This window comes from Urocitellus parryii, chromosome 2, assembly GCF_045843805.1.
Source record: "Urocitellus parryii isolate mUroPar1 chromosome 2, mUroPar1.hap1, whole genome shotgun sequence".
Taxonomy (NCBI): domain Eukaryota; kingdom Metazoa; phylum Chordata; class Mammalia; order Rodentia; family Sciuridae; genus Urocitellus; species Urocitellus parryii.
In genome coordinates this window covers 172,067,174-172,081,540 of record NC_135532.1, presented here as the reverse complement: position 1 = coordinate 172,081,540, position 14,367 = coordinate 172,067,174, and the positions used below count along the sequence as shown (strand labels likewise).

The window sequence follows — 14,367 nt, the reverse complement described above, 5'->3', positions numbered from 1 at the left end:
TTGTGGGGCTGTGTTTCCTCAGGGAGGGAGGAGCCTGCCTTCCTTTGGGACCATGAGTAGTTGAGGATGGAGAGCAGGGTCCTAGCAGAAAGATATCCCAGTGGGGTGGGGGTTCCCAACACTGGGAGATATTAGGAACAGGTATGTGTTTCTCTGGGTGATGCAAAGGTCCAGGTCACCCTGTGAGTGAGTGTGAGACGGCAGATTTGAAGGCTGAAACAGATCTGGTGTTGAACCAGATTCAGATTTGACCAGCAAAATCAAAGTTGATCGAATCTTGGTCTTGGCCAGACACCGGATTTCTTGCTCCTTAGGCCAGCCAGAGCATTTCCGTCCCGCCCACCCTGACATTTTCAACCTCGGTCATCTCAGTGAAATCAGTTTTGTTTAGATGTAGTTTTTACTCAGAGATGTGGAGAAGAGTTTAGCTAAGTAAACAGCTCTTCTTTTTCATTTAAAAGTTTATATATATATATATATATATATATATAGAGAGAGAGAGAGAGAGAGAGAGAGAGAGAGAATGTATTCAACATGAGAATGAGCAAAGGAAATGAGAATAAGCAAAGGAGCTAAACACCACCCCTCTCGATACAATCCAAGGATGAGATGGTGTGCTTCTGAATTATAGGCATGAGTCAGACTTTTCAGCCCGGTGGAAATACTGATGACAAAGAGTCTAATTACTGGCTGTTGACTACATTCCAGGTATTGGGCTGGGTGCTCCTGGTGTATCATCTTGTCTAATTCTCTCAACAGCTGTATCTTATCAATATTGTTATTAGCTCCTTCTTATAATTTAAAATTTGGGACTGGCAAAGATTAAGAAACTTGCCCAAGGTCAAAAGACAAGAGGAGGCAGCGATAGGGCTGAATCTAGAGTTGCCAGTTCCTTGAGCCCCAGCCCACAACTGCTGCCCAGTTAAAGAATATTCATATGCAGTGTTCCCAGAACATTCCCGACCATCAGTATGTGCAGGTACTTTTATTGTATTAAATGATATTTTGAGCAAATCAAGACTTCTTTAAAATAAAAAAATCATTGAAGTACGATTGACCTACACAATGATATATCAAAAGTGTACAGTTTGACAGATTTTGACACATACATACACTCTCAAGAAACCACACCACAACCAAGATAATGAACATATCCTTCACCGCAAAAGTGTAATTGTGCCCCTTTGTCATTTCTCCCTTCCCTTCCACCCCAGGCAACCATGAATTTGGTTTCATTATACATTAGGTTGCATTGGCTAAAATTTTTATATACATAATATATACTCCCTTTTTTTGGCCTGGCTCATTTCAACCCACACATTTATTTTGAGACTCTTTGTGCTCTTGAGTTTATCCATTCGTTCTTTTAGTTTCTGAGTTGCCTAGATATCCAGAAGTTTACTTACCTGCTTTCCCTGTTGATGAACTCATGGGCTGTTTCTAGTTTTTCCTGTTATGAGAGAGCTGTTATAAATGTTTGTGATCATGTCTTAGTATGGAAGTGTGCTTTCATTTCTCTTGGACCAATACCTGAAAGACGATGACTGGGTCATACGATAGGTGTTTAACCTTTTTCTTTCTTTTCTTTTCTTTTCTTTTTTTTTTGGGGGGGGGGAAGTACTGGGGATTGAACCCAGGGGTACTCTATCACTGATCAATATCCCCATTTTTATTTATTTACTTATATGTTTAGTGTCAGGGATGGAATTCGGGGGCATTCAACCACTGAGCCACATCCCCAGCCCTATTTTATATTTTATTTAAAGACAGGGTCTCACTGAGTTGCTTAGTGCCTCACTGTTGCTGAGGCTGGCTTTGAACTCTCGATCCTCCTGCCTCAGCCTCCCACGCCGCTGGGATTACAGGTGTGCACCACTGCGCCTGGCACCATTTTTATTTTGAGACAGGGTCCCATTAAGTTGCTGAGGCTGGCCTCAAACTTGTGACTCTTTCTTCAGCTTCCAGAATTGCTAGGATTCCAGGCGTGTACCACTGCATCTGGTTAGGTTTTCAACTTTCCAAGAAACTGACCAACTATTTTCCAAAATTCATGTGTCATTTTACATTCCTACCAGCAGAGTGGGTTCCAGTTGTTACATCTTCATCACCATTTGGTGTCTTCAGTCTTTTTAATTTTAGTGATTTAAATAGGCATGCAGTATGAATCTCATTGTGGTTTTTAATTAATGCAGGGCTTTTAAACTGTTTGCTATGCAGTAATTAGTATTCCCTGTAACAATGGTGTAGATTCACACATCAAGTAGTAAAAGAAGAGATGTAAAAGTTATTACTGGTCCTAAAGTGATAATTATAGATTCCCTTTATAGTTACTTTCATGTGCTAAGTACTTTTTAATACACTATTTCTAAAAACCTAGCACCAGCCTTGCAAGTCAAGGTTAGCTTCATTTCACAAATGAGAGTGGGTGGGAGCTGACTCAGTGTCCCTCTTGGAGCAAGGCAGAGAGTTGAACCCAGACTCATCTGTTCTAAGGTTTGTGGAGTCTGACCTCCCTGTCATGTTCCATTTTATAGTTCAGTGATTTCCCTTAAAAAAAAAAAAAATCCTCTTTCTCGCTATTGTTCCATGCCCTGAACGTACAATACAGAACTTAAGTCTTCTAAGCAGAGGGCTCTACCAGCCAAGCCTACAGTAGGGAAAGTATTTTCAATGTAAATACCCTGTGCGGTCACCACATGTGAGACCTGCATGCCTGGGCGGCTGAGTGTCCTGACGCATTCCTGCAGCCCGGCCTCTGGACCACGGCTATTAACACCATTCACAGAACAAGAACCCACTTCAGAGAAAACAGAATTACTATGATTAAGCTGTGCCACTCTGCACTTGTGGAGCTACTTCCATTTCAGATGCCGCCTTCCATTCAACAAACATTTATTTTGGATGCTCAGTCATTAGTTGCAAGCTTGCTATGTGCCAGGCTCTTGTATGAATTGTCTGATTTATTGTGCACACACATGACCTCCTCTCCCTATATGATTGGCTCTAGCTAGGTTAGCTCTGAGGATAAGATGCCTGCTGTTTCAATCTGGCTTTTCTGGCCTTTGCTAGTTCAGTAAGTGGATTACTTCATCTCTCTGAGCAGCAGTTTCCTCATCTACAAGATGGCAATCTATGACTTACTTCACCAAGGTTGTAGTGAAGAATAAATGGAATCAGGGCATGCTCGGTCTGTGTTAAGTATTATTAAGTTTTTGAGGTGTTAAATAAGTGAGTCAAAGTCACACAGGTAGTCAGGGGCAGCTGCAAAATTCCAGTGCTCATCATGAGGCACTCACATTCCACATTGTTCGGTCCCCTTGCTGCTCCCATGGTGTATGTTCCCAAAAGACCATCAGGATGCTAGCGTGGAAGAAATGGAGACGGAAGAACGTCAGTGACAAAACCAGCAATTAAAGCCCAGTCTTGCAAAAAGTAGTGCTTGTTTATTTAAATCAGTTCAGAAAATATTGGAAAAAAGATAAAAGAGATTATGCATAATCTCAACCCCTACAATACTATGGTGTAGTTTGTTTCTCTCTCTCTCCCTTTTAAATAGAGAGTTATGCTTCTTTCACAGTAGTTTGTAATGACAATACAATTGTAGTGCTGAGTTTTTGTTTTCACTTTGTTATACATAATTTCTAACAGCTATGCAGGGGATATCTTAATTTTCCTACCTTTTCCTAAAAAAGGATATTCATGAGTTTGCCTTTTTCTTACTATTAATAAAAATATTTTGGGGTGTAATTTCATACAGCTTTTAGTGGATAGATTCTCCTGAAGTTGCATCACTGAGTCAAAAGACACATCCTTTTTAAGATGAGTGGTGGTGGCACACACCTGTAACCCCAGCGACTTGGGAAGATGAGGTGCAGGATCCCAAGTTCCAGGCCAGCCTTAACAACATTATTTCTAATCATGTTTCTTCTTTGGTGATGTATCTATACAAATTTTTTGACCACTTTTTAAATATAGTTTGTTTTCTTATTGACTTGGGAGTGTTCTTTATATATTCTGGATACAAACCCTTTATTAGTTTTTAACCTTTTATAAATATTTTCTTTTTTTTTAACACTTTTTTTAAATATTCATTTTTTAGTTGGACACAATATCTTTATTTTTTTTATTTTTATGTGGTGCTGAGGATTGAACCCAGGGCCTCGCACTTGCTAGGGGAGCACTCTACCACTGAGCCACAACCTAGCCCCTCTTATAAATATTTTCTCCCAGTCTGTGCCTTGTCGTTTCATTTTCTTAACCATGTCTTTCAAAGAACAGAAGATTTTAGTTTTGATGAAGTCTAATTCATCAATTTTTTTTATCCCAAGATAAAGATTTCTAGTCCAAGAAATCTTTGCCCATACCAAAGTCACAAGGGTTTTAAAGTTTATAGCTTTAAGCTACATTTAGGTCTATGATCAACTTTGAGTTAATTTCTGTACATGACCTATGTGGGTTGTTTTGTTTTTGTTTTTGTTTTTTGCATATGAATGTCTAATGAGTCCAGAATCCTGCCAAATTAAACATGTGTGGGTCTGTATCTGGTCTCTGTATCCATACATTTTGTTACCGATTTTTTTGGCCCCAAACTGGGTCTTTTTTCCCTCTTGAGATCATGGAACCAGTAACAGGACTGAGCACAACTGTACAGTGAAAGATGGTTTATTCCTGGTCAAGAGCAGAAGTGGGGAATAAACCTGCAAATCAACTTCTCAGCTCATTGCAGGTTGGGAATTTATGGATGGAAAGGGAAGGAAATGAGGGGATGGAAGGGCTAATAAAGGGAGGAATATTCATGTATTTTCTGGGAATAGGTTGGAAACTACTCTGGAATTCAGGCACCACCTCTTTCTGCTCCTTTTCAGGTTCTTTCTGATTATCTGCCTGGCAATTGTTAACTGTCATGGCGTTGGGTGGGGGTCATTTATTAAGAAGATAGATTGTAATGCAGTTAGAGGTTGTCTGGTGGTCATAGATCCAAACAGTTTTGTCCACCTCGCTGGCTCTGGAACTTCTGGCCTACAGGCAACCTTCCTCAAAGATGAACAAGATTGGGTGGGTTAGAAATTCAGCTGGGTCACTGAGGCAGTACAAGATTAGGGAGGGTAGCATTTGGTCTATAGCACACTGTCTTGATTGCTGTAGTTCTGTAATCAGTCTTGACCTTAGATGATACTCCTCCTTTTTTTTTGTTCTTTTTCAAAATTGTTTGGCTTGTCTCCATTATTTACAATTCCATGTAAATTTTAGAGTAAGCTTGTCATTTTCTCAAAAAGGCTTTTTGGGTTTTTGATTGTGATTGTGTATGGATCAGTCCAAACTCAGATAACTGTAAAAGTAAAAAGGACTTTATTTGGGTTCTTAAAAATTGCCATTTGGCCTGGATGTGGTGGTACATGCCTGTCATCCCAGTAGTTTAGGAGGCTGAGGCAGGAGGATTGCAGGTTTGAAGCTAGGCCTCAGCAACTTAGTGAGGCTGTAAGCAACCTAGTGAAACCCTCTCTGAAAATAAAAAAAATAAAAAGGGCTGGGGATATGGCTCAGTGGTGAGTGTCCTTGAGTTCAATCCCTGGTACCCAAAATTGCCATTTGGGAGACACAGGTTCAGATAGTTCTGAATCAGTGTTCTCTGGAAGCCAGAATAAATGGGAGCTAATACGAGCTCTTGAATGTTGAGAGGAACAGGGGCTACATGAGGTTGGAAGGTGAAGAAAAGAATCATGAACAGGATGGAAGTGTTAATAAAAACAAGAATTCAACCTCCTGATATGCATTTTGAGCTTCTGGGCACAATGTAGCTGTCTGGTCATTAGGTCATTCGGGCCAGTCCAGATGCCAGTGAGTCTAAGGGTGGATTCCTAGGCAGCAGGTAGAATCCTGCACAGTGCTGCCCCTTTCTTGGCCTCCCAGGGCCATTCTGAAATGCTCTTTATGTGTCACTTTCAAAGTAATTTTCCTTTTATTTGCACATGTCAGGTCTGTGAGTCCCTTTGTGGAAAAATGACATCTGAACACTATTAACTCCTCGATCGTGAAACCGATACCTCTGTCCATTTATTCAGGTCTCAATTTTCTGTAAGGTTCTTAATACATTTTGTCAAATTGAAGGTTGATCTTCTATCTTACACTGTTTTTAGTACATGATTTGTGGCTAATAAATCAACATTTTCTTGCCAAGCTCTCTCTCTCTCTCTCTCTCTCTCTCTCTCTCTCTCTCTCTCTCTCTCCTTTCTTTCTTTTCTTTTCTTTTTTTTTTAAACTAGGGATTGAACTCGGGGGTGCTTTACCACTGAGCTAAGTCTTCAGACCTTTTTATTTTCGATTTTGAGACAGGGTCCTCACTAGTTGCTGAGGCTGCCCTCAAATTTGCAATCCTCCTGCCTCAGCCCCCTGAGTCCCTGGTATTACAGGCATGGGCTGCCCTGCCTGTCCAAAAGCTCTCTCATTATGCTTTCTCTCCCAAGCCTTTTGCCCCCTCACTTCCGTACTCTGTGGCTTGTGATACATTGTTTTATTTCTTTTGAAGTTTGTAACTCTTTATAAATATACACTCAATAAACTATATATATATAAGAGTACATCTTGAGAAATATTCTCAAAATGAAAATACCAGGTCAAGCAACAGAACACTGGCAGCAACCCAGAAACCTTGCTGTGACCCCTGCCAGTGCTGCCTAGAAGAGTCACAGCCCAACTTCTACTTGTCAGGGCTTAGCTGTGAGGGACCTACCTCTGGGTCCTACCTCCTTGCTGTGCTTCTTTCTCTTCTATATTTTGCTAGTCCCTAAAATGCCCACCCCTCTTCGGCCTTCTCCCTCCTTATTTCTTCCTTCAGCTTCCTCTTCATTAAGTTCTGCTTCCCTAGGAAGTCCTCCTGTCCCTCCGGCTTCATCCACCTTGCATTTGCCCTCGTTGACATGTTCATCATGGTGTGTTGAGGCTTTCAACTTTCTGAGACCTGGAGCAAGCTTTTCTGTACCCAGGATGTTCTGTGGGGGCTGGCATACAGCAGGAGATGAGTGGCTGTATATTGGGTGAATGCTGAGGGCCTAGGAAACCGACTCCCCAAAAGAGTGAGGTCCTTGTTCACAGTGGTCCCCGGCTTCCAGTCCCCACTAGCTTCTCATCCAACCCCTTCTCTCCCTTGCGTTCCCTGACATTTGGTGATGTATTTCTCCATGGCCAAGCTGTTTCTGGAGCAAGACAGTATCATAGGTCATCAAGCTTTTTCCGTATCACTTTTGAAACGAGTGAGAGAGGTTGATGCCCTTGGCTCCTCATCTGCAGGGTAAGAGCAATAGCGTTCCACCTGTTCCATCTGTGACCCAGTCTCTTATTTCAGTGTCACAGGTGCGCAGGTAGCTGACTCTGGGCAGTGCTGAAGTCCCGCATCCATTCATCCCGCTGCCAACACATCTTGGGATGCCTTTCACTCTTAGTAAGAAGTGGCCATATATACCACTTGTTTGTTGCTCTGTGTCAGAGTCTAGCTTCTTCTGATCATAATGACTGGGAGTGTTTATGTGCCACATTGGGGCCACAGTGACAGATGTGAAAAATAGAGTCCTTCCTTTGCCACACAGATTGCATTTAGCAAGGGTACAGCCCAAAGATTGGGTAAATTCCCAGGCATGATGGTGCATGCCTATAATCCCAGCAGCTTGGGAGGCTGAGGCAGGAGGATCACAAGTTTGAGGCCATCCTTGGCAATACAACAAGACCCTGTCTCCAAACAAACAAATAAATAAAAATGTGGGGGATGTGACTAAGTGGTAAAGCATCCCTGAGTTCAATCCTCAGTACCAAAAAAAAAAAAAAAAAAAAAAAAGATTGGATAAATTCCATTTAGTGAAGCAGAAAGGAGGAAAAGAACTGATCTGACTGACTTGAGACAGGAAATGGTTCTGTTAATAATTGGAATGGTTTACATCTACCAGAATAGACGGCAGTTCTTACCAACTCCTCAAACATCAGACGTGTCTCCCCGTCTCTTGTTCATTTGAACTCTGGTCCTGAGTGACTCATGTCTAACTGGAGGACTGAGATGTTTATTTAACTATTATTTAACTATTATCTCAGACAAACCCAGCCAGAGCATGTGATGGGGTGGCTGGAGTGGATCTGGGGAAGGAATAATAGGTGAGGTGAAAGGGGCAGATAGGAAGGAGATGTCATTGAAAGGAGCAGGATGAATGCAATGACCTGGGGTGGGGTGGGGTCCAGGCACATGAGCTTGTGTGGGCAAAGGCTTAGAGATTTGTCTGTGCATCTAGGTTTCCTGGGCCCAGGCTGTAGGTCTGTTAAGCCTCTGCAGAACCTATTACCAGAGGCTTAAAGGTGAGCCATAGGGGCGCATGGCCAGGGCATGCCTGCGATTAGACTACAAGCCCTGGACATGGGCCAGTGTCCCACGGATGCCCCAGGGAAGGCTTGGGCAGGAGGACTCTTGACCTTCCACTTTCTGTCCTGCAGGAGAAGATCGGCTGGCGAAAGGACGCCCTGCACTTGCTGGTGTTCACAACGGATGACGTGCCCCACATCGCACTGGATGGAAAACTGGGGGGCCTGGTGCAGCCACATGATGGCCAGTGTCATCTGAACGAGGCCAACGAGTACACTGCATCCAACCAGATGGTGAGGGGCAGACAGGCTCCGAGGGGGACCCTTCCCGGGGTTTAACTGTTCACCCCGCCTCTGATCCTTTCTCTGGCCCTCAGTCCTCACTGGCCTTTGGTCGGTTCTTGGTCTCATCCTTTTTTCTCTCTTCTCCAAGTGGGTTTCTGGAACTCCTCATTAACTTGGGACATTTCCCAGGGATTTCTATAGCAGGTTCATCTTTCTGACATTATGTATCCAAGTGGGGAGATTTTTGGTAGAGGAAGAAGGTAACCGGGGGAGTTGGGATAGACCATGGGCAGAGGGGATCTTTTAGGAATGTGAGGAATGGTTTCCTACAGAGCTCACGACTGGGATGGAAGTTACAGGGAGGATTCCTGGCTTCTAGAAATGGCCCCGAGGCAGTGAGTTCCCTGTCAGTGTCAGAGGGGCAGCAGGTGGACTGCTGGACCAGAAGCCTCGGGAATCCTCCACTCTCAATAGCCTGTGACAATAGCCACTTAATTTAAAAGAATTTATACAGAACTTCAAACACATATAGTAATAGACAAACACGGCGAACCCCTGCATACCCATTACCCAGCCCCAACAACTCTCGAGCTCTTGCCACACATACAATGTGGTCTTTTCCAGAAATCTGTACCTTCTTCTTTCCCAAATCCATTCTGGTGTCTGGCCAGGAAGGAGTTCTTCCCAATTTTCTTTGCGAGACAAACGTATTTTTCTCCAGTTTCAAGAAGTGATCATGTTGAAGCCTTTCAAATTATCCAGGAGTGGTGAAATCTGGAGAAAAGACTCGAGACCGTAGGACCTCAGCTGATGGCAACCTCTATGCCCCTCAGCAGACCTTAAAGTCCTTAAGGACCCTGTTAACTGCTTCTCAGCCTCCTCCTGCCTCCTGGCTCTGCATCCCACCCCATGGCCAGCTTTTAGCCCAGTGGTCAGCAGCCTCCTCCTGTTCGGAGCTATGATCAGGGGCTGTGGTTGGGCACAGGAAATGGAAAATAGGGCAAGGGAAGGTCTTAGGGCAGAGAGGGAAGCGCAGAGTGCTGAAGGCAGATGGTAGGAGACAGTGGTTGTTCTCCTTGGGGCCTCAGCATCTTGCTGGAAGATGGAGACACAGCAGCCTGGAGAAGCCCCAGTCCTCATTTAACCACTGTGGGGTGTCTAGCAAGTATCTCAGGGTTCTTTGGGTGCCTCTGCACAGTCCCTCAGTCAGGACCTGCCACTGGGGACTGAGGGTTCTGAGGGGCCACCTGAGGGAAACCTTTCCTTATCATGGTAAATGTGGAGCAGCTGAGTGTGTGTTGGAGCAGGTGCTGGGCTCTCAGCTCATCCCAAGTGTCACAGCCTTGATTTGCCCTGGCCCTAGGACTATCCGTCCCTTGCCTTGCTTGGAGAGAAGCTGGCAGAGAACAACATCAACCTCATTTTTGCAGTGACGAAAAACCACTATATGCTCTACAAGGTATGCCTTGGGGTGGGGGTGGGGAGTGGCCTGGTTCTGGGGCCTCACTGACTCTAAGGGAGGTTAGAACTGGGTGGGAGAGTGGTAAGGCCTGTTCCCAGCCCTGCTCTGTGTGGCGAGAGACAAAGGAGGAGTGCAGTGTAGCTCTGACTTGATCCAGTGGAAAAAAATCTTAATATTGAGGAAAACTCAAGCATTCACACAGCCATGAATATCTTTACAAGGAATTTAAACTTATGGTATCCAGTTTGATTCTGAGAAAATCCTTGAAAATGGGGTGGATCCCCACTTTTCTGTTGATAAAATGGAAACGTGGAGGGGCATACTCTATAGGGAAGGGAAATAAGTGCAGATGTGCACTTAAATATTCAAGTGAGCAGCCTGCATCACTACTCCAGCGTTCCTTATGCCTCACTAGCAGAGAGTGGGAGACCAGCGGTCGTCTGGGATAGGAGCTCCCCAAGAGAACAGCCAATGTCCTGATGTCACGGAGCCATCTGTAGGGGTCCTTTCCATCTAATGAGACTGTCCCCAGGTTGTCCTGTCATGCATCGTCATCAGCTCCCCTGTGAGCACTCTTTCCTGACACGATGGGCAGGTCACACATTGAACTCAAAACCCGAGATACACAACTTCTGTGAGCTGAAGGGGAAGCCCACCCTCACCTCTGATGTCCTTTTTGCTGAGAGGTTAGGAAACTTCACCAGGAATCCCCTAAATATCCACAAAGAATCCTGTCTGATCCCGTCTTTCTATGACTCTTATGAAGACTGTCCCTGGTGAAAAGCCACAGGTGTCTTTGGGAATTCTTGAGCTTCTTTTAGTGTGAGACTGTTCTAGACAATGAAAACAGGGAGGACAATCTGTTGTTGCTGTTTTGTTTGTTTGGAAAATGGCAGGCTGATGCGTTTTACAAACTACATTTTTAGAGGGATTAACGGGTATGTACTGTCGTGGGCTTCCAGATGTTTTATGAGAAGATAAAAGAAATCCTACTCAGCTTTAGCCATCCTTTCCCAGAACCAAGTCCCCCGGCTCAGGGAAGTGGCTCATAGGGACTCTGCAGAATGCCATAAATGTGGACTTTCTGTTTTTGGAAAGTGGATTTGTCAGATTGCCATCATCAGTAACTTTTTGATGGAACATGAATGAGGCCAGGGAGTATGTTACATGCAATAAAAACTAAAAAAACTAAAAAAATAAAAAAATAAAAAAAATATAAGGGATTTTGCAGGCTGAGGGCAGTGGCTGCTCCATCCCTGTTACAAGAGCCGTGTTTAGGAGTTAGTACTGAGGGAAGAGGGCAGCCAGTCCTTCAGGGCTGCCTGCTTTGTCCCAAGACCACATCGGAGGTATCCAGAGGTCCTCTGGAGGGCACCCTGTTGGTCCTCAGCTCCCTATTGAGGAAAGAAAGTGTACTTGAGACCCTTGGGAAACTTGCCCTTTGCACTCCTGGGGACAGAGAGTATATCCTGGAAGTCGAACATGGGACCACCTGTGTAGACCAGAGGAGTGAGGCAAGAAAAACATGTCCTCCTCAGAGGATGGACAGAGGATGTCCCTAACAGGCCAGAGGGGCAAGGTCTCCAAGACTTTGTGCTTTAGAGCAGGTTTGTCAGCCTCTCCCCACAGGTCCCCAGGGGCTGGGATTCCTTAGCCACTGCAGCAAGTCAGTCCTTGAACCAGTTCTTCTCACCTTCCCTTGTGGTAGCTGCTCCCATGTGTGGTGCAGGAGGGTGGCCCACAAGTGCCGGGCCCTTAGTGTTCTAGTCAGTAGAGGAGTGTTCACTCTGATGGAACGGAAGGCAAAATGGACTTACTTCCTTCTTTCTTTTTCAAGAATTTTACAGCCCTGATACCTGGGACCACAGTGGAGATTTTACATGGAGATTCCAAGAACATCATTCAGCTGATTATCAATGCATACAATGTAAGTCTCTGCCTTGGCCCCCATTGCCTCCTCCATCCTGCTCACTCCTACTGAGGGCCTGGGGATTGATGTGGGTTCAGGGGAGCAGTGCGTCATGCTCATGGACTCAGCTCTGCTCTGACTCTACTTCCCTCTGCAGTCTCCACCCTCTCATCCTCGGCTGGTCCCAGTGAGCCAGCAAGTGGCTCAGTGAGACTCAGGCCCACAGCCTGGGGTCACCTCCAGTTCTGATACCTCTTGTGGGTGTGTGCTGGTGCTCTCCACCCATCCAGTTGCCCAGATGGTCTTGCAGAGCGTTTATTCCCTGGGCGAGGCCAGCAGGGCGTCCGCTAGCCACAGCTGCAGGCTGTGAGAAGCGAGAGGCATGTGTTCCAACCTTTGCCACACGGCAAGCAGGCCAGTTGGAATTCCTTATCCTTGTAGGACTCAGCGGAGAACTGCAGACTAACAGGGACAAAGGGAACACAAGAAAAAAATCAATATCATTTTGCCCACACACTGAAGACCTGATTGCAGTTGAGCCCTTTCGGAGGGATTCTGAATGGCACATGAGATTCTGCTATTGTAACTCATCTTGGGCACATGGCTCTAGTGTAAGTGCAGGAGATCATGGTCATGATTTAGGAGTCACTTCCATATCTCAAGCCAATCATTCAAGGAATCACTTCCCAAATCTTTCTTTTTCCCACCTTCCTTTCCCTCAGTTCACGACATCCAAGAAACACTTGACTCAGACCCATCTTCCCTGAGGAAATGGGGAGCACAATTTTTTGTACTGGGAAGTATGTTCCCTTGGCCATCCCCTCCCCGCTAGGCCCAATATAGTTGCAGCATCCAGTGCCCGCCATGCCCTCAGGGGTGGGGTAATTTCTAGATCAGATTTCAGAATCATCAGCCTGTTGAAATAAAGTATCATGAAGTAGCACTATTAGTCCCAGATTTACATAAAATAGACTTGTGGGCTAACCTGGGAACCTCTCAGTTAGGCTTTACATATCTGTGATAAGAATCATCTTGCTTTCCCTGTAGTGACTGATTTATGAATGAGTAATTTGGAACCCTGCCTTTCCCAGTGTTGACTTTGTCCACCTACAGATGTGGCCCTATTTTGAGTTACGAAGTGCTGCTCAGCTAAACCAGGAGTCACTGAGGGACCTTAGAGTCAGGGTGTAGCCAGCGTGGCACCTTGTCTCTCTGAGACCCAGTGCCCTAATGACAGCAGATTGGGCAGTGTGAGGACTTCTGGCTAGTTTGCCCTCCCTTCCTCCTGGTCATGTCAGCCCATCTCCTGTGATAATTTGGGGTCCTCTTCCTCCCTTACTCAGTTCCCCACATACTAACATCCTCTGACATTTAAATCCTCACAAGATCCAGTGGCCACCTCGGAGCCCAGAGCCCAGTGAGACAGTGTTTCCCAAATTGACTTATACTTTAGTGGTTTTCAGATTATGCAGTGAGTAATTTGGTTTGCATTTCAGAAAGAGGGAGAACAATTTTGCTTGTTTATGTGGGCACCGCAGATCTGCTGAAACACCACATACTGAGAGGGCTTTGAGAAGGGAGTGTGAGGGAAGACCCAGGCCTGCAAGGTCACCTCTTTCCTGGGATCTCTCCTCACTGGAAGCTTCTCAGGTCTCAAGCGCTGGACATTGAACAAAAGGAATCATGACCAAAGGAGCAGCCTCATCTGGGCTCTGTGGGGTACTGAGAAGACTCCTGCTGGGGCTTCTGGGGAGAAGCTCCTTCCCGGCATTTCCATCCTCAGCTCAAGTTCAGACCCACCAGCAGCCGACAGACCTCCTGGGCTCCCTCAGAGTATTTCCTGGTGAGGGCCCAGGCCCTCTGCCCCTGTGGCTTTGATAAAGAGAGCATGATGACACACAGTTCCATAGAACTGGCTGGGTGGAGTTTGCCAGAAACAGGGAAAGCTCTGTGCATCAGCATTTTCCTGTGGCTGAGGGGATCTGGATGTCCATGCTTGTATGGAGATTACACACAAGCATGGACATACTGGATCATATATCCTTTATTATAGCTTTTATTAACATACCTGTAAACATAAGTTAGGTTTTTCCCTGCATTCTTTAAGCCCATCCTAATACATTAATTGAACTTGAGGAAGACATCATGGAAACCCTAATTTATTTCTTTAATTTTATTTTATAATTGGTGCAATCTAATTATACATAATAGTGGGATTCCTTGTGCCATATTCACACATGCACATTACATAATTTGGTCAATCTCATTCCCTAGTAGCTTCCCTTTCCCTTCCTTCCTCCTCCCTATTCAGGAGTCCATTTGTTCTGTTCTACTAATCTCCCTTTTATTTTTATTATTATTATTAAACTAG

General features: G+C 44.9%; 1 protein-coding gene across 2 annotated transcripts in view; it reads left to right on the top strand.

Annotated features, from left to right (window-relative positions):
• Window positions 1-14,367, top strand: part of Itgb5 (integrin subunit beta 5) — a 113,650-nt gene that overhangs the window by 52,971 nt on the left and 46,312 nt on the right. For both annotated transcript variants that reach the window (XM_026394433.2, XM_026394425.2), the window contains exons 6-8: window positions 8,473-8,634; window positions 9,989-10,084; window positions 11,925-12,014. In XM_026394433.2, the coding sequence (XP_026250218.2) occupies window positions 8,473-8,634; window positions 9,989-10,084; window positions 11,925-12,014 (348 nt within the window). The remainder of the gene's footprint in view (window positions 1-8,472; window positions 8,635-9,988; window positions 10,085-11,924; window positions 12,015-14,367) is intronic.